This window comes from Gastrolobium bilobum, unplaced genomic scaffold (assembly GCF_033153095.1).
Source record: "Gastrolobium bilobum isolate Gb01-03AN ecotype WA unplaced genomic scaffold, APGP_CSIRO_Gbil_v1 utg2187, whole genome shotgun sequence".
Lineage (NCBI taxonomy): Eukaryota > Viridiplantae > Streptophyta > Magnoliopsida > Fabales > Fabaceae > Gastrolobium > Gastrolobium bilobum.
The window spans coordinates 41,414-61,840 of record NW_026896557.1 but is presented as its reverse complement, the minus strand read 5'-3'; the positions used below and the strand labels follow the sequence as shown (position 1 = coordinate 61,840).

General features: G+C 34.9%; 1 protein-coding gene across 1 annotated transcript; it reads left to right on the top strand.

The window, feature by feature from the left end:
* Window positions 1-11,319: 11,319 nt before the first annotated feature.
* LOC133300536 (GDSL esterase/lipase At1g29670-like) lies at window positions 11,320-13,905 on the top strand. The gene is made up of 5 exons (XM_061500092.1): window positions 11,320-11,585; window positions 12,438-12,562; window positions 12,673-12,918; window positions 13,150-13,402; window positions 13,520-13,905. Exons 1-5 carry the CDS (start codon window positions 11,330-11,332, stop codon window positions 13,741-13,743), a joined length of 1,104 nt encoding a protein of 367 aa, XP_061356076.1. The 5' UTR covers window positions 11,320-11,329; the 3' UTR covers window positions 13,744-13,905.
* Window positions 13,906-20,427: the final 6,522 nt, after the last annotated feature.

Below are 20,427 nucleotides of genomic sequence, written 5' to 3'. Positions count from 1 at the left end.
TTGACTTAGCTGTTGAATGACAAATGTTATGTCAAGCCTGGTATTGGTGAGGTAAAGGAGACGCCCTGCAAGGCAACTATATGCATTAGGCTCCTAACAAGGTTCCCCTTGGTTTTGACAAAGATGAGTGGTGGGATCAATTGGAGTGGAAATGGGTTTAGCCCCAAGCAGCCCACTGTCAGAAAGCATTTCAAGGACATGCTTCCTTTAGTTCAATACTATCCCCTTTTCAGAATGGGCCACTTCAAGCCCAAGAAAGAATCTTAATGATCCAAGATCCTTAATACGAAATAGCTTGCCCAAATGACTTTTTACTGAATTGATTTCATCCATGTTATTACCCGCGAGTACCATGTCATCACATATACTAGTAAGGCTGTAAATGAGCCATCAGATACCTTGGTGAATAATGAGTGATCACCTAATGATTGTGAAAATTCAAGCAGCAACAGCTCTGAGGTGAGTCTAGTGTTCCACTGCCTATTAGCTTATTTGTGTCCATAAAGGGACTTTTGAAGTTTGCAAACTTGGTTTGGATGGGGGTGAGACACTTTCTGGTACTAACATATAGACCTCCTCAGATAGATCATCGTGAAGAAAGGCATTATTGATGTCAAGCTGTTCCAGAAACCAATTTCGCGATGCTGCCACTACCAATAGAAGTCTAATGGTTGTCAATTTTGCAACTGGTGAGAAAGTCTCAAAATAGTCTACTCCCTCTATTTGATTATACCATTTTGCCACTAGTCGTGCCTTGTAATGAGAAATAGAGCCATCTGTGTTATGTTTTATCTTATAGACCCATTTAGAGACAATGCGGCGTTTGTCATTTGGTAAATCAACAAATGACTAAGTTTGGTTACGGTTCAAGGCTTTAATCTCCTCATTTATAGCCTCAACCCATTCAAGGGAATTTGCTGCTTGTTTGTAAGTTCGTGGTTCGACAAAGCTACTAATATTATGGCAAAATGTGGAATATGCAGAAGAACATTTGTTGTATGAAACAACATAAATATTGGATAGAGGGAATTGGCATCAGAAAGGGTATAGTGGAAATCATTTAAGCATTTTGCCCTTGTTCTTATTCTAGATGAGCGTCTTTGAGGAATAAACACATCATCAGTGGAGACATCAGTATGAAAAGGAAAATGTGACACAATTGAGTCGATGGGAGTATGTGACTGAGGTGGCATATCTGTATTAAATGGAATGACTGAAATATCAGGAGCTTCTTCATATTGATGTTGTGTGGGTACATTATAAGGAGTAGATGAATCAGTAACAAATGGCCAAGACTGATCATGAGACTTCAGGTGTTGATTAAAGAAAGGAAAATATTGCTCATAAAAAATCACATTATGTGAGAGAAATATTTCTTTAGAGGTTAGGTTATAAAGGAAATACCCTTTTACTCCATCTTTATGACCAAGATGAACACACTTCCTAGCCCGAGGTTCAAACTTTGAACACCCTGCCATGATAATGGAAGCATAGGCAAAACATCCAAATGTTCTTAGGTGAATGAAAACAAGTGGTTCGTTGTGTAGTAGCTCATAAGGGGATTTATTGTGTAGCATTGGGGAACTAAGCTGATTAATAAGATGAATGGCGTGGGAAATACAATAGCACCACAGGTTCTTAGGAAGTTTGCTCTATAAGAGAAAGGTCCTTGCTATGTTAAGTATATGCTGATATTTCCTCCCCCCACGGTTCCATTTTGTTGAGGAGAGTCAATGTAAGTGGTTTGATGAATTATCCCTTTCTGAGAAAAAAATTCTTGCATAAAAAACTCTTGGCCATTATCACTGCGAAAAGTCTTTATAATTGTCCTAAATTGATTTTCTACAAGTGTTACAAAGGCTTTAATATGACTTATGGTCTTAGCTTTTAACTTCATGAGAATTCCCAGAGTGAACCGTGTGTGATCATTTACTATAGTCAAGAGATAACGACTCCCATGAATAGAGGGTATTGAGTAAGGCCCCCATATATCAATATGAACTAAGTCAAATGCTGCACTCAAAACAGTAAAGATGAGATTAAAATGTAACTTTCTTTGTTTAGCTAGATGGCAAACATCACAATGATCATTTATTTTATTACAAGAAATAAAAGGAAAATGAAGTATCATTGCTTTTATTACAGACTTTGAACAATGACCTAGACACATATGCAATATATCAGCAGCATCTGTTTGTATTGTAGAACTTTTGTTGCAAGTTGGCTTCCACGAACTTTCTCCTATATTGATATCGGGTTTATTCTCAGCACTGCACTTGTGATCAAGTATATACAGCCCTGCTTCCAGCTTAGCAGAATCAATCGTTACCATGGAAGGTGTTGAATAGTGCATATCTGTGGCTAAAAAATCACCTGACAATTAGAATTATGTACCAATCTATTGATTGATATCAAATTCACCTTAAAATCTTTAACAAACAACACATTTGTCAGTTGAAGTGACTTTGTTCCAGCGAGAAAAGAAAGCACTTGATTTCCATTAGGTAATGAAATGGCAATGAGCTCAATCTTTCGAATGGATGATAAGTATTCAAGAGAATGTGTAATATGATCAGTGGCTCCAGTGTCCAGAATCCACTGGTCTTTGTAATTACCTGAAGAAGGCTCAACAGTCTCAAAATCGAGTGCCTTTGATTTTACAAAATTGCATGCATGGGATGAGTTCTGCTGGATAGGCAAATTTTGTTGCTTTGTTTGTTGTATCGGCTCCAGTATTGTCTAGTATTGATTATTGGTGAAATCGACCTTCACATCGCTGCTCCCATGCTCCAAGGACTCTAAGAGTTGATCTTGGCCACCTGCTGCAGCTACGTTGGCTTTATGCACAGAGTTCCTTTGTTTGTAACCAGGTGGATATCCATGCTTTTCAAAGCATGTTTCCATCGTGTGACTAGTCTTGCCACAATGTGTGCATAACCTTGAAAATTTTGGTCTTCCTCGTCTAGCATTAAATCCACGTCCTCTGCCACGAACTTGAGCACGTTATCTTCCTTGTGCCTGATCTACAGAGTTGTAGAAGATTTTGGGAGCATCAAGACTAGAAAGGTTTTCCTCCAATTGCAGTTGTCTCTCTTGTTGCATAATAAGAGAAAACAGACGATTAACATATGGTAAGGGATCCATCAGCATAATCTTTGATCGTACATGTGAGAATTGGTCATTAAGTCCTTTAATAAACCGTATAGAGTAGTATCTTTCTCAAATCTTTTTCACTTCCAAAGAGACATTGCAGCAAAAATGTACGCACGTACAACTTGGAGTTGGCTGCAGTGCTTCTAATTCATCCCATAGGATTTTCAGTTGTGTGTAGTAGTCAGAGACAGTGCTATCTCATTAATGCAACCGGTGGATATCATCTTGTAAATCTGAAATACTGAAAATATCAAATTGAGAGAACCTCTCCTTGAGATTGTTCTACACATAAGAGGCACGATCCATCCATAAAATGGATTGAGAGATAGATTTTGTTATTGAACAATGTAGACATGAGAACATTGCACCTCTCCTAGGTTGAATAGCGTGGATCTGACTCATGTAGAGTGGTAATGACTCTATTCGCAAAAGAAAGCTTGTTCTAGGAAACTAAGACCATCTTCATAGCTTTTGCCCAACCATGATAGTTCTTGTCATTCATGAGGGAAGATACAACACCAAAGATGGATTTTCGCTAGGATAGAGGAAGTATGGACTTCCTGGATCAGAAGAATCAAGCGCACCATTGGAATTTTGGTAGGTACCTTAGAATAACATCAACTACTTGTTCTTGAATTGAAGCAAAACTCTGATTCGCCATCTGGAGTGATTGTCACTAATTACAGGTTTCAAAGAAACACAAAAGTATCAGGAATCCAAGAAATCTAACAAACGCAAACAAAAGCAAAGGAAATGGCGAATATCAGAGCTTTGCGAAGAGCTCTGATACCATCTTATGAAGTGAGAGAGAAAGTTGTATTCTCATTGATTCAAGATGCAAAAAAGTGATTAAGTTACAAAGGGACTCACCTACTTATAGTAGAGTCAAAAAAGAGAAGAAAATCTACATGGCATCTGTTCAGTCAAAACTAATTAACTAACTCATAAACTAATAACAAAAAGCTACCAGCTGATAAACATAAGGAAAAAATTAACACGTGAGAAAATAAAGATCTCATCAATTACTGCTAATTTCAAATACTAGGTGTTGAGGGATTCTTTACGTTTTCAAAGCATTATTGCCTGACTTATATGGTGGTTTTTGTGTGGTTGCCCTAGTGCCTAGCTATAATTTTTGGCCTTTTGACTGTATTAATGTGTTTTCCAAAATATTACACCTGGTTATTTCTTTGGTCAAATGTACTATCGATATGATACAGGAAGATGCGTTTCATGTATATGTTCATAAAGTCGTGCACGTTGAGGCACTGCGTTCTTCACCAATGTTTGGAGCTAGCTGACGCACATCAGAGACAACTGCCTCTCTGACGTGTTTCTCATCATTGTGCATCCTAGTCGCACATGAGAACATAACACACACAAAATTGATCCATCTATAGTGCAAAAATCAAGAAAGGGAGCTAGAAAGGGAGATTGAGGGCTAAGGTTTGGAAGAAAAGTGAGATGTTTTTTCATTAATTAGAGATTTAAGCTCTAAAAGAAAAATTAATCTGTAAGGACAACCTACTCCATCGCGCCTTCGACCTACTGTATCTCACCCTTAGGTGAGACAAATTATGAAAAATCATTAGTGTTAGAAGTATGTAAAACCTCTACTGTAGCATCACCCATCAACTTAAGCTTTTGGGTGAATTGGTTCTTTATATGATATCAAAGCCTCGTGTCCCGGGTTCGATCCTCGTCATCCCCCACTTTTTCTTGTAGAATTTCTTAGCACAGGTAGGTGGCCTTATGCATTATCGACCCTTCATGTCCAATAAGCTCTTATGTGAGAGAGAGTGTTAGAAGTATATAAAACCATTAATGTAGCCTCACCCATCAGCTAAATTTTTTGGGTTGAATTAGTTCTTTATAATTGGGTTTAAACATGTGTAAATAACCAATTCAACCCAAAAGCTTAAGTTGTTGGGTGAGGCTACATTAATGGTTTTATATATTTCAACACGCCCCCTCACACGAGAGCCCACTGGGCTTGAAGGGTAGACAATGCACAGGTCCACCTACCTGTGCGAACAAAGAAATTTCACTTGAAAGAAAGTGGGGGGCGGCGAGGATCGAACCCGGAACACGAGGCTCTGATACTGTAACACCCCGTATATATCCGGTAATGTTATCATAATATCGTATTAAGCTGCGTTTAATTAAAATGCGGAATTACTTTTTCTTTTCAATTATGATGCCATTAACATTACCAACTTGCTTAATAATCAATTAATAAAACATCGCATGTATGTAATTACAATAAAACAGCTAACTGAAATACCTCATAACATAGATAATATAAGTGTGGCTCTAGTCACGGAACTACAACAATGCAGACCGGACCATCTAACAGTTTATACAACTCCAAACTAAAAGTACTAACAGAAAGTGTCATGGACAATTCCCATGCTCACTCAAATAAGGCAACATGCCCAACATCAGTCTCAACAACAACATATCATAAATAGCGGAAAACATAAACAGCATCCCAAATCCAGTCATGCTAATATAAAGCAGTAAAACATAATCAGCTAAGCTCCGGCCTCCTGCCGCCTGAGGCATCAGTACCCATACTACCTGATCCTAAAATAAGCATTCCCCAAACGTGGGGTAAGATCTCTAATCTAGAAATCTCAGTAAGTCAGTGAGTCCTCAAGGATCTTCCACCCCAAGCTCACTTACATGTGCAATATAAGTTCAAAACAGTTTATCATTTATCATTTCAAAAACAATGCAATGCAGCAGATAATCATGCCATGTGTGTCAATACTAATCTACTGGCCAGAGACAGTGCAGGTATACGTCTATCACCTACACACCGTGCAAGTACCACTTGCATTCACCCCGGTACACCATCTTGTATGGCGCTACATAATCAGGCTTCCCGTCAAGATGAAACAACACATGCATATTAAAAGCCATTACATGTAAAGTTCAATCAACATATCAAATATCTAAAAGCATGTACACAACATGCATAAACCATACCCCCATGGGACATGGTGGAACCACAACATGGCTAAACCGAGGACACGAAAGCTTACCTTGCAAGCTAACTCCAAAAGCCAAGAGTCCACAGCTCAAAGTCCAAACACAGCAGATTCACAATCTGTTATGGACCAACAATACATCAACAACATGCACCACAAGCATACAATATTAAGACAACGCATTTTCATTACGTTTTCAAGTCTTAAAGCTTCTAACAAAGCCACAAGCCCTTAATCCCATGATTCTGGCTTAATCCATTAAATACAGAAGTTCAACTTCATCAAACTAGGGTCCATAAACCCCCAATAGCCTACTGTACACACAACACAGCTGCTGTTCTGCGAAATCCCAGAATATCCGGATATCTCGCTGTCCATATCCGGATATGCAATATCCGGATATACAGATTCACATATCCGGATATCTAATATCCGGATATCCCAAAACCACGTATCCGGATATCCAATATCCGGATATCAGTTCGACAAATATCCGGATATCTCACGACAGAATGCAGTTTCTGCATTTTCGTGAAGATATCCCAAAAAGGTTCCCTTTTAACCGATTTTAAACACCTAATCATGCATTTCTAGATGTGATAAGCCTCACCCAACAACAAGTTATCATCTTTTAACCTTAACATGCATCAAGCTTTCATTTTTAAGCATTAAACTCATGATTAAAGGTTGGTATACATACCAAAGGCCAAAACAGAAGAAGAGGCTGCTCTTTGGAGCTCACAATCAGCCCCTCAAGACTGACTCAACAAGGTGCACGAAAATGGATCAACAAGCTTGAACCTTTCAACACAAAGGAAGCTAAGTTGATAAAAGTAAAATATCAAGCCTAAACTTGTTAGCATATTAGACTTTCAAAGATTTATTAAGAATTAGATAAAATAATTAAAATAATATTATTTTACGATTTAAATATTTTTTTTATTAAACTAAATAATATTTCATAGGCCGACTTGTAAGTGTAAAGATCAGAGATTAGACTTTGTCAAAGAAGACCTACAACATATTTTCTAAACAATTTTTTTTTTTTTGGTAATCTTCTAAACAAATTTTACTCAAGGCTTGAGTTTGTTTTATTTCACTAAATATATTAAGCTAGACCTAAATTGGAAATACCTTCAGTAGTCAAACAGTATTGAAGACTTCTTGGAAAAAATATTTGTTCTTTTAAGAGACAGTTATTTTAATCAAAATGACTATTTTTAATCTAATATTTAAATTAAAATATATTTTACTTTTTCCACTATGATTTGTATTGTGTAAATGTTTCTCTCATTATAAAACATTGTAATTTTGACTATGATGACACAATTATATATCCTTTATAAGGACAAATATTAATCCCATATATCTTACACTAAATTTGAAAAAATAAAATAAAATTAGCTTTTACCATTTTATCCACCATTTTATAAGTATTTTCACATAAATCCTACCTTTTATATTTTTAATAAAGGAATATATATATATATATATATACACACACACACACATTGTCAATGGTGATACTGAAATTTGAACTTATGATCTTCTCGTACAAATTATTCAAATTTCTCACCACTAGATTAATTTTAATCACTTGAATATATATTTTTTTAGTATGAAAGATATGCACTTGATGTAAGTCAAATAGGTCGCTGATAAGTCGCTTACCCTACTTAGACCCTATAAAGAATCACTTCAATTCAAAAAATTTAAGGTGTTGGGTGAGGATGTTTCTAATGGTTTGTATTATTCTTTAACATACTCCCTCACGTAAGAGCCATTTGGACTTAAAGCGTAAGTTTATCTTTATTTAATTCCACTAGAAAGTGAGAGGCAGTGAGGATTGAACTCATGACCTTGTGGTCACTGAAGTTTTGATATCATGTAAAGAACCACCTCAATCCAAAACTTTAAGACGTTAGATAAATTTTTTTTTAATGATTTATATTATTCTCTAAGAAGTCCGTAGCTGTTGCCATTAATTCTTCCGTTGACTCTGCTCTTTTTGGTGTCTGTTTCATTCACTGACTCGGCATGCAGTCACGTAACTCCATCCAGCCTTGGTATATTGGATATGAACAAAGGCAATTGCAACAATGAAGTTTGAACAGAGCAATGTGTACCGATAGTTCTGCCTATACATCTAGCTAAGTATCCACCTCTCACCCAGCCATCTACATTTAAGACTTTTACTCAGACGTGACCAAATAAACCCAAGTTCACCCTACACCACCAAAGAGGCAACCGGATAATTTTGCTTCCCCATAGCTAGAGACGAAACAAACAGCTGTGCTGTGATATTTGTTTTTGAGAAGAGTTATATCTATAAACATTTTAATTTACAAAAGCAACTATGTATATATTACGGAGAATATATAGTTAGAGTTTATAAATAAAAAGTTTGTAAATCTAATATTTCACGTTGCTTTTATGAATTTGGAATTGTGCGGAAAATTGCAATCCATTATTGAGATTGAGGCAAAAACACAGAATTTGCGAGGGGGAAAAGTCAATGGAAGTTAATGTCTGATTTTAAGACGAGAAGACTAGGAAGTTCTTGTCATTTGGCTATGGTAACAGCCTGGAATGGTTGAAACTTGAAAGAAAGGACGCAACACGTTTCACGTACACAATTATCAACATGCCCTGGGTGATGATCAAATTCAAGCTGTTTGTCGGCCAGCCATTACTTTAACATGTATTGGACATTTTGCAGCCTTATTTGAAAGCGGATTTATTTAGTACAAAAAAAAAAAAAAAACGGATTTACGAGTTTGGCCTATTTAACTTTGGTGCATTAATCTGTTGTTCAACATTTTTTTTTGTACAAAAGTTATTGCTATTTTTTTAAACTAATTTTCTTACTCAATGATAAAAAAAAAAGGTTCAAACGATTCTTCGTCAGACCATTTTATGTTGACCTGGTTCATGGGCTTCGGAGTTAGTTCTAGTACAATACAATCCACAATGTATAACACCGACGCAAACGTCAACGCCAACTTGCTCTGAGCTGCACGTAGTGGTTAGCTAACTTGGCTAAAGTAAAGAGTGAGGAACGAAGATGGTCGACATTTTGCTTTAAATGCACAATCATGTATTAGTATGACAGCCAAAATCATTAAATTTTACTACCCACTAGCATTTATGATTAGTTGACAAATCCCAAGCCTTCAATAGAACGTATTATGGCATGGATTACTCTCCAGTCCTTTTCTTTTTTCAGGAAATAATTTAGATACTATCCTTTTAGATACGCGTGGCACGGTTTTCCATGAATATATATTATTTTCTAGTCACTTTTTTTTGTTTGAATTTGAATTTTTTAAGTGTTCTGCAAAAAAAATCTTAATATTCTCTATTAAATAGTTGTAATTATAAAAAGATATAAGTATAAAGTATTTTTTTATGGTAATCCTAACATAATAAATGTTTTCCTTCTCATTTAAAACTTTGTATTTTAATTTTCTTAATCAATATCCGAAGACATTCATTAATAAATTCATCAAAATTCAACATTTAATTACTTTTTTAAATAATTAGAATCATATAATAAAAGATAATAATAATTCTTTAAATAATGTCTTCATAGTACACTCATTAATGAAACCTCAACATCTTACATATTTACTCAAATTATTCTCTATTAAAATCTTTAAATATATTATTCTCTTTATTAATTTGTTATCTTATTTTATTTAATAAATGAAACCAAAAATAAATTTAAATTTTAGAAAAATAATTAATATATTCTTCGTTTTTTTTTTAAAATAACATAAAATCAAACAAAATTCATTATTGAGTGGGATGAGGTTGTCCTCGATTGGATTCATTTCACTTTCTAGGTTGCGCTAGAAAAGAAGGTTTCATTTATATATTTTGGAGCATGGACCAAGGGCTGTGGTGCGTGGTGATTTTCATGTCTCAAAAGTTTGAACAAAGTTGGCTAGACTCAGTCTTGATAACAACTTGCATGTGGATCTTACTACAGAACATTGATCACATTCATAACTTGACTAGATATGATGTCCATAACGCTTTTACTTCTGATTGAGCTAATGGTAGGGTTCAGTTGCGCAGTTGACGGGATCAATGAAAACAAAAGCAAATGATAACAGAGTAGCAAAAGTGCATATTGCACATTTCTTAATTAAGTTAGCTGTGATGTGATTTTTTTTTTTTTTTTTTGTAATAAGCTGTGATGTGATTTTGATAATTGGGTGCTTGTGTAGATGTGTTTTTTTGATTTGTTGGGATCAAATATTACAACTTTATGTGTCTATGACGAGAGTGATGTAAAGAAATCATGGGAAATCTACAATGGAGGAGACCAGGACATAGTGACATGTAAGAGAGACAAATATACTCTATTAAATAAATATTTAACAAAAAAATTTGTATTTTAATTCTTAACTTGTTAATAGCTCATGGAAGTGTAAAACTTCAAATCTTAATATTTTTTAAGTTTTTTAAATTCCGATGTATCATTATATCAAATTGATTTTAGCAAGGGGTTCATAATTTAGGTTGTCATATGCACGTACACCCCAAGTGTTTCAAGGCACAATTGTAACTGTAGATAAGAAACTACTTAAATAACTGCGTGGTTACTTTACAGGAATTTTCATCAATAATTCCACAGCCACTGCGAGCTCAATTAATATGATGGCGATGGTGTGTGATGTTCACGAGCAATTACGAACACCTCTATTCTGCTTAAGTTAAAATTAGCAAAATGACAAGTGGCGATACTTTGATGTGCACAAACCACTATGAACTTCTCTATTTTAACATGGCTTGGTTACTAGGATATATTGCTATGAAAATATCACGAAAAAGCCATGTAGCACCTTTTTCCCTTTTGGTAAAACCATTAATTTTGCAAAAAATTTGATGGATAAGTTGGAATGGCTGAATTCCCATAACTGGAAAATGCAATTCATCGACCACATTAAAGAGACTAGAAAGAAGGGGTGGTAGTGGTACACTTGTAACGCCGGCATTGTCATTCATTTTCACATTATCTCCGCGTGAAATTAATGCTCCTAACAAACACTCCCAACTGTAAAAGCTATATGGCAAGACCTACTCTCTTCCTTCTACTACTATATATAGTTTTGCTTATTTCAGAAGTTCCACATCCACTTCACTCATTCCAACACTTGCCACCATTTGTTACTTCAATGGCATCAAGGGAGCACATTATGAAGTGGATTATGAATATAAGGGCATTGGTGGTGTTTCTGGGTTTGTGGAGTGGGGTTGGAGCTGCACAACAAGTACCCTGCTACTTTATTTTTGGGGACTCTTTGGTAGATAATGGGAACAACAATCAGCTCTCATCTTTGGCCAAAGCTAACTACCTGCCTTATGGGATTGACTTTCCTGGGGGGCCAACTGGAAGGTTTTCCAATGGGAAAACTACTGTTGATGTAATTGGTGAGTTTGTTTCTAATCAAAATTGCATGACACTAGAGCATAATATAAGTCAATTATATATACTGTTAACATAATCACATGGTTCTACCTACATATATGGTCTTAAACTAGTTTCACATGTATGCTCCTGTAATCATCAATTCATCATTATCATTATCATAATCATAGGGTGATAATGATATAAATATAGTCATAAAATCCAATCCTCAGCCTTTATCTGTTTTAAGATTTTGGGTCTACTAATTATTTGGCATACATTAAATTACTTAGCATGTTTATTATTTTTCTACTGTGTAATCCATTAGATATTGTCTAATAGCCTATTGGATGACAGTTATGATGCTAAATTCATACAAAAGAAATTCCTACCACAACATATTTTGCTTAAGGCAAGGCTTTAAGAAGCACGAGTTTTCTTATCAGTCATCAATGAAAATAAATAAAAAGTAACATGCAGATGTCTGTGAACAGAATAAAAACTAGAACCCTGCATTTGATACTACTCTATTGAGTTACTCCACTTTAGGTATGTTCCTACCCCTTAAAATTCCAAGCACGTGGGTTTGTTTGGCGGCATTGAGTTTGCAATTTAAGACAGTCTGGTTCTGGTACGTAGTCCTTTGAGTAAGAGATATGTGGTAGAAAAGCAAGTAAAGAAAGATAGAGCACCAGCAAGAAAAATTTACCGATCCAGATATTTATTAACCAGAAATGCTGATTTAGTAAAATGAAACAGTGAGAGAAAAAGTAGGAGCTAATCTGGTTGATAAAATTGATTCTTCATTAGTTCTATATTCATGTAAGTACATGAAATCTTTCACTCTTGTCTAACTTTCTGTTGAAATAAAACAGCTGAGCTTTTGGGGTTCAATGGTTACATATCTCCCTATGCAACAGCTAGGGGCCGAGATATACTCAGAGGAGTCAATTATGCATCTGCAGCTGCTGGAATCAGAGAGGAAACTGGACAGCAACTGGTACCTTTATATATACTTTTTGCTTCTGTGGCACATAATTTCTTTTTTCTTCATTTGGTAACCACATTTGTATTTTCTAAAATTGTTCATTTGTGTTTTTTACTTTGTAGGGGGCGCGTATTAGTTTTAGAGGGCAAGTGCAAAATTACCAAAGGACAGTATCCCAGGTGGTAAATTTACTGGGAGATGAGAACACAGCTGCAGATTATCTGAGCAAGTGCATTTATTCAATTGGATTGGGTAGCAATGATTACCTTAACAATTATTTCATGCCTCAAGTCTATTCTAGCAGCAGGCAGTTTACACCACAGCAGTATGCTGATGTTCTTATCCAAGCCTATGCTCAACAACTCAGGGTTAGTTGTTCTCTCTGTTTTTTCTATTTCACTTAGACCATGTTCAATTAACTTTCATAGTATCCAGTGCTTCAACTAGCCATTTTTTGTTACAAAGTTGAAAAATGATTGTACTAATAGTAGTAACAATAATAAATAAATCAAAATATTATGGTTTGAAGTTTAGCTGGTTAGAAGCTCAGATAAGCTTTCACAAATTAAAAGCATAATTGTTTTGTGTTTGTGATTCAGATTATGTATAACTATGGGGCAAGAAAAATGGTGTTATTTGGGGTTGGTCAAATAGGTTGCAGCCCTAATGCATTGTCCCAAAGCCCAGATGGTAGAACATGTGTGGCAAGAATCAATTCTGCAAACCAATTATTCAACAACGGATTGAAATCACTTGTTGATCAACTCAACAACCAGCTACCGGCTGCAAGATTCATATACATAAACTCTTATGGTATCTTTCAAGATATCATAAACAGCCCTTCATCCTATGGTAATTACTTTGCTGCCTAAAACATTTTTCTAGTCATAATTTGTCTTTTTACTTGAGAATCAAACTTTGGACATAGTTCATTCTCATTTTGTTCCCATGTGGGTCTTCAATTTTCAGGTTTTAGAGTTACAAATGCAGGGTGTTGTGGGGTAGGAAGGAACAATGGTCAAATTACATGTCTGCCCCTGCAAACCCCATGCAGGAACAGAAGGGAGTTCCTATTTTGGGATGCATTTCATCCAACTGAGGCTGGCAACACTGTTGTTGGTAGGAGAGCTTATAATGCCCAGTCTGCATCAGATGCTTACCCTATTGATATAAACCGCTTAGCTCAGATCTGAAGAGGGTCGTCTTATAGTGGCAATAAATTACGCCACAAGTACTGTCGTTGTAATGTGTTGTTTCTTTTAACGCATATGAGAGAGGTCTTGATTTTTCTTTTTCTCTTTCGTATTCATATTTTAAATGTTTGCCTTCACAAGGTATGATTTCTTATAAATTTTTGCAAGATTTGCTTTGAAATTTTCATCCAAATTGAATAAATTGACAAGAAATTATTTGCGTTCAGATTTCTTAAAAGAAGATATAAAAAATAGAAATATTTGACCAAAAAGACGCACTTTCTAATTAAATTTTATGCGAACTTAACTTTCAAGGGTAGCTCAGTTGGCAACTGAGCTCTCAAGTAAATTCTTGAAAAATCTTGAGAGGTCAGATGATGTGTCTTCTTCCTAGAATGAGAGATTAGTCTCATCTTTCCTCCAGTAGCGAAGCTCAATGCACCCGCTGTGGACGTACTCCAAAGACAATGTGACAGAAAGAGGTTAAATGGGAATATCTTGACGTTATAGCAAATTTTTATTTTAAAAAATTTATGTGAACTTATACATCATGTAAAGATTTTAAAAAATTAAAATATGGATAACAAAGTCTCACGAGAGTTTAGAATGTAAAACTATTTGTGTCTCATGTGTGATGTGTGTCAATTGGTTTGATTAATAATAAAAGAGGCTTTAAGGTAATTGACATTTCGTATTAATGGGAATTGACGTTTTGACGTTTTGCATTATGGCAACGTTTCGCATTAATGGTAATTGACGTTTTGACGTTTTACATTATGGCAACGTTTCGCATTTATAGTAATTGACGTTTTGACGTTTCGCATTAATGGGAAGTTACACGAAGTTAATTGAAATTCTGTAACTGGTGACATGGTTCAGTTATATAAAGTGAAAAGTGGTGAGTTTCTGACAATGATAATCTCTCAGAATTCTCTCCTTCATAGTCTGCCCATAAAAGTTGTATCAGATCCCTGTCATAGACGATACAAGAAAAGCAGAGGGTAAAGACTCTGAGAAACGACGTTCCATCATCAAAGTTCTTCCGCACTAATGGAGAAAGGTACACTCTTATGTGAAAATCATGAATTCTAAAAATCCTCTGTCATGTTCTTAGAATGTTAATTGATGAACATGAATCATGAATCATTGTTGAAATGCTTACATGTGGTATCAAAGCTTGTGTTTAAGAGTTTGTGATTTTCCATATACAATTATGTATGATCTTCTAATTCATTAAAAGTTAGAGTTTTGAAAGGAAAACAAGATTCACGATCATCATGCTTAAAGGTACTTCCCGATTATCCGTGAATGTGTGTTTTTCATTTTATTTTTTTTATGAAATGTCATATTATGCAATTTTTAATGAAACCGAAATGCACAGTGCATCATGATTAAGTCTTCATGGTTTTTGAATTCAATTCTCTGTCTTTATTAATGTCAAATTCACGGTTATGGAGAAAGAAGTTGGAACTTCTATCTTTTATAGATTATTGAAAAACGACAAAGCTTTTTCAATTGATTTGAATGAAAGATAACTACCGTACGGTTTTCAAGAAATAAAATTGAAAGATAAAAGCCATTGATGTCCCTGTACGTTGAAAAGAATGGATTATTGAATGATACGCACAGTATGTATGAATTGTTATTTTTATTTTTAATGCCATTCGGTTTTCCATCTTGCACCGTAATATAACTGGTTATTTTTCGGTGGCGATTATGTTAAACATTGGTTGGATTAAAATTGAATGTGAAAATTTAATCCTATCATTATTTATGAAATATTTTATTTTTGGAATTAAATTATAGTAGATTTTTTAGTCACCAAAGTGGCCAAATCTTGAAGAGTTATTTTAATTTCAAATATTATGAATTTTATTTCAATTACCATGAAATATTAAAGTTTTGGAAATTAAATTATGATAGATTTGTTAGTCACCAAAGTGGCCAAACCTTGAAGAGTTATTTTAATTTCAAATATTATGAATTTTATTTCAATTACCATGACTGTGATGCTATGAATAGTATGGTATAATTATTATAGTTATGGTATATTGAAGTTCATTATTATAGAACAGTTGGGGATCAACCCAAAGGTTGATTATTTGTTTTATAAAATGAACATGGATGTTGGTATTGTTGGCATATTTCCTCACATTTGGACATCCAAAGATGACAAATAATTATGATAGGGGTATGCATCATTGCCAAATTATGTGAAATTTATATAGCATCATTATAGTTAATGTTGTATGTTAATGGATCCCCAAAGGTGAACATTAATATGCATTGAAGTTAGTATAGTTGAATCTATGCATTGAAGTTAGTATAGTTGAATCTGTGAAGTATGTCAGTATGTGACATGTATGACTCAAAGCATTAAGTCAGCTCTTCCACAAACTGAAAGTACCATCGAAATGATGAAACTTGTGGAAGAGCGCTCCCAAACCGCTGATAAGTCTCTTGTTGGGACACTTATGAGTACACTGACCACCATGAAGTTTGATGGTTCGCGTACTATGCATGAGCATGTTATTGAAATGACAAGCATTGCGGCAAAATTAAAATCATTGAGCATGTTATTAAAATCATTCTGTCAATTATGTAAAGCATCAAGAAGCTGAAAAGTATAAAGGTAAGATGCATGAGAAAGGAGGAGGAGGAGGACCCCTTAAAGTGAATGGGGCCTCTTCTTCTAAAATCCACAAGGCCAAATGAAAAGTTTGTCTTTATGGGCAATAGAGTGAAAGTTCCGGTGGAAGCTGTTGGGACGTATCGTTTAATTCTCGACAGTGGATATCATTTGGACTTATGTGAAACTTTGTATGTCCCTAGTATATCTAGGAATTGAGTTTCAATTTCCAAACTTGATGTTGCTGGATACTCTTTTAAATTTGGTAGTGGTAGTTTCAGTTTGTACAAGTACAATCATTTGATTGGTAATGGTACTTTATGTGATGGATTATATAAATTATGTCTTGATAATCTTTATGCTGAAACACTTATGACTCTGCATCATAATGTTGGTACTAAATGTGCCTTAATTAATGAGTGTTCCGCTTACTTGTGGCACAAACGTTTGGGACACATTTCCAAAGAAAGGATGAAAAGATTGGTAAATAATGAAATCCTTCCGGATTTAGACTTTACCGATTTAAATGTTTGTGTGGATTGTATTAAAGAAAAACAAACAAAACACACAAAGAAAGGAGCCACAAGGAGCACTCACTTCTTGAAATTACACACACTGATGTATGTGGTCCGTTTGATGTTAATGCCTTTACTAAAGAAAAATATTTTATCACTTTCATTGATGATTATTCACATTATGGTTATGCCTATTTGCTGCATGATAAGTCTCAAGCTGCAAATGCTTTGGAGATTTATATTAATGAAGTTGAAAGGCAATTAGACAGAAAGATGAAGATTGTCAGGTCTGATAGGGGTGGTGAATATTATGGAAGGTATGATGAAAGTGGACAACATCGGGCCCATTTGCTAAATTTCTGGAAAAGCGTGGTATTTGTGCTCAATACACAATGCCCGGTACACCGCAACAGAATGGTGTATCAGAAAGGCGTAATAGGACCTTACTGGATATGGTTAGGAGTATGTTAAGTAATTCTTCTTTACCCGTTTCATTGTGGACTTATGCTCTAAAAACTGCCATGTACCTACTGAATAGGGTTCCCAGTAAGTCAGTTCCAAAGACTCCTTTTGAACTTTGGACTGGAAGGAAACCTAGTATAAGACACCTGCATGTTTGGGGTTGTCAGGCAGAAACTAGATACTACAATCCGCAAGAAAAGAAACTGGATGCAAGGACAATCAGTGGTTATTTCATTGGTTATCCAGAAAAATCGAAAGGGTATAGATTTTACTGTCCTTATCATACTACAAGGATTAATGAATCTGGAAATGCAAGGTTCATTGAGAATGGTGAAGTTAGTAGGAGTGAAACACCACGTAAAGTGGATATTCATGAAGTGAGAGTACAAGTTTCATTACCTTGTAGCTCTAGTAAAGTTATTGTTCCTTATGCTATTGAACCAATCAATAATAATGGAGGACGAATTGATGATCCCACTATTCATGAAGAAATCATTGTTGATGAACCGAATGAACCCATAGTAGAAGAACCACAACAAATAGCATTAAGAAGATCTCAAAGAGAAAGGAGACTTGCTATTTCTAATGATTATGTGGTATATCTACAAGAGTCTGATTTTGACATGGGTATTCAGGATGATCCAGTAACGTTTTCACAAGCCATGAATGGAGAAAATGGTGATAAATGGTTAGATGCTATGAAAGATGAGTTGAAATCTATGGAACAGAATAAGGTCTGGGATCTTGTTGAGTTACCAGGAGGGTGCAAGAGAGTTGGTTGTAAATGGGTCTTTAAGACCAAACGTGACTCTCATGGTAACTTAGAACGTTACAAGGCCAGACTAGTTGCAAAGGGATTCACTCAGAAAGATGGCATTGACTATAAAAAAAAAAAAAAAAAAAACTTTTTCACCAGATGGATGTGAAAACTGCCTTTCTAAATGGAAATTTAGATGAAGATGTGTACATGGACCAACCAATGGGGTTCATAGAAAAAGATAAAGAGCACATGGTGTGCAAACTTAAGAAGTCAATATACGGACTTAAACAAGCTTCACGGCAATGGTATTTTAAGTTTAATGATACTGTTGTTTCCTTTGGATTTAAAGAAAACATCATTGATCGATGTATACATCTAAAGATCAGTGGGAGCAAGTTTATATTATTGATTCTGTATGTTGATGATATTTTGCTGGCAACTAACGATCTTGGTCTTTTAACTGAGACAAAGAAGTTTCTCTCTAATAACTTTGAAATGAAAGATATGGGTGAGGCAGTTTATGTGATAGGAATAGAAATATTACGTGATAGATCACAAGGACTGTTAGGTTTGTCTCAGAAAGCATATATTAATAAAGTTCTAGAGAGATTCAGAATGGAAAACTGCTCATCATCTTCAGTCCCAATTCAGAAAGGAGATAATTTTAGTCTCATGCAATGTCCTAAAAGTGAATTGGCACAAAAAGAAATGGAAGGAACTAAAGGTCACATGCTTACTTATAGAAGGTCTAAAAACCTTGAAGTGAATGGATACACAGATTCAGATTTTGTAGGATGCGTAAACACAAGAAAGTCTACATGTGGTTACCTGTATCTTTTATCTGAATGAGCTATATCATGGAAAAGTGCGAAGCAGACTGTAATAGCTGCGTCCACTATGAAAGCTGAATTTGTGGCATGCTTTGAAGCCACGATTCAGGCTAAATGGCTACGAAACTTTATTTCAGGGCTTGGATTGGTCGACAATATTGAAAAGCCGCTGAAAATTTATTGTGATAATTACGCAGCAGTCTTCTTTTCTAAAAACGACAAGTATTCCAAAGGTGCTAAACATATGGAATTAAAGTACTTTGCCGTTAAAGAAGATGTTCAGAAACATAGAGTGTCAATAGAGCATATTAGCACCGATCTTATGTTAGCTGATCCCTTGACGAAGGGACTATCGCCCAAGACATTTACTATGTAAAATGGGCATTATGTCAGCTAGTGAATGATGAAAAATTATAGTTATGCATTAAGTGTTGACACTCTGAGCTCATTGATGAATATATGTTTCTGATATTGTCTTATTTTCAATTTATGAATGCATGCAAGTATATGTGATGATATTGAAAATAATTATGGTCCGTTATGAAGACATTATTGTTGGACATAATGTACACTTCCTATTAAAGTATCATGTTAGGAAGAAGAGTCAATATAGTAGTACATGGAAGGGACTATGCCGACTTGATAGCATACAACCGCCATGACTCATGTTGATTTTATTTCTAATAATGAATTATGATGACGTCAATGTATGGAACCTTTAGCCTAGTAAATGCGCATTAAAGTTAATGTTAATTAAATCATGAAGGGACACCTTATGACATGAGCCAAGTGGGAGAATGTAAAACTATTTGTGTCTCATGTGTGATGTGTGTCAATTGGTTTGATTAATAGTAAAAGAGGTTTTAAGGTAATTGACGTTTCGCATTAATGATAATTGACGTTTTAACGTTTTGCATTATGGTAACGCTTCGCATTAATGATAATTGATGTTTTAACGTTTTGCATTATGGTAACGTTTCGCATTAATGGTAATTGACGTTTTGACGTTTCGCATTAAGGGAAGTTAATTAGAAATAACTGTGATAGGCCAGTTATATAATAGTTTATATGGTCAGTTTTCATATAAGGGTATCTGATAGAAAACAAACGTCCTTCTGAGTCTGCCTAGAAAAGTTGTATCCTATCCCTATCAAAGAAGGTACAAGAACGGTGAAAGAGTTAAGGCTTAGAGAAAACATTCTACTGTTAAAGATCTTCCGCAATTATGGACAAAGGTATGTTTGTGTGAAACTCATGAATTCTAAAGATCCTATGTCATGTTCTTGACTGATTACTGTTGAATATGAATCATGAATTACTGATTAAATTGCTTACAATATGATCTTATCCTTTGTATATAACAAACCGTATATATAACAATTCCGATTTTTAATGGAGTAAACTAATAATAAATAGAATATAATAAAAATAGGCTATTTATATAACAAACTGTATATATCAATTCCGATTTATAAGGAGATGTAACAA

Excerpts from the sequence above, each read along its gene's own strand:
- LOC133300536 (XM_061500092.1), top strand. The coding sequence starts at position 11,330 with ATGGCATCAAGGGAGCACATTATGAAGTGGATTATGAATATAAGGGCA. Across the intron at positions 12,563-12,672 it reads AGGAAACTGGACAGCAACTG|GGGGCGCGTATTAGTTTTAG; the intron begins GTACCTTTATAT and ends TTTACTTTGTAG. Across the intron at positions 13,403-13,519 it reads AAACAGCCCTTCATCCTATG|GTTTTAGAGTTACAAATGCA; the intron begins GTAATTACTTTG and ends TTCAATTTTCAG.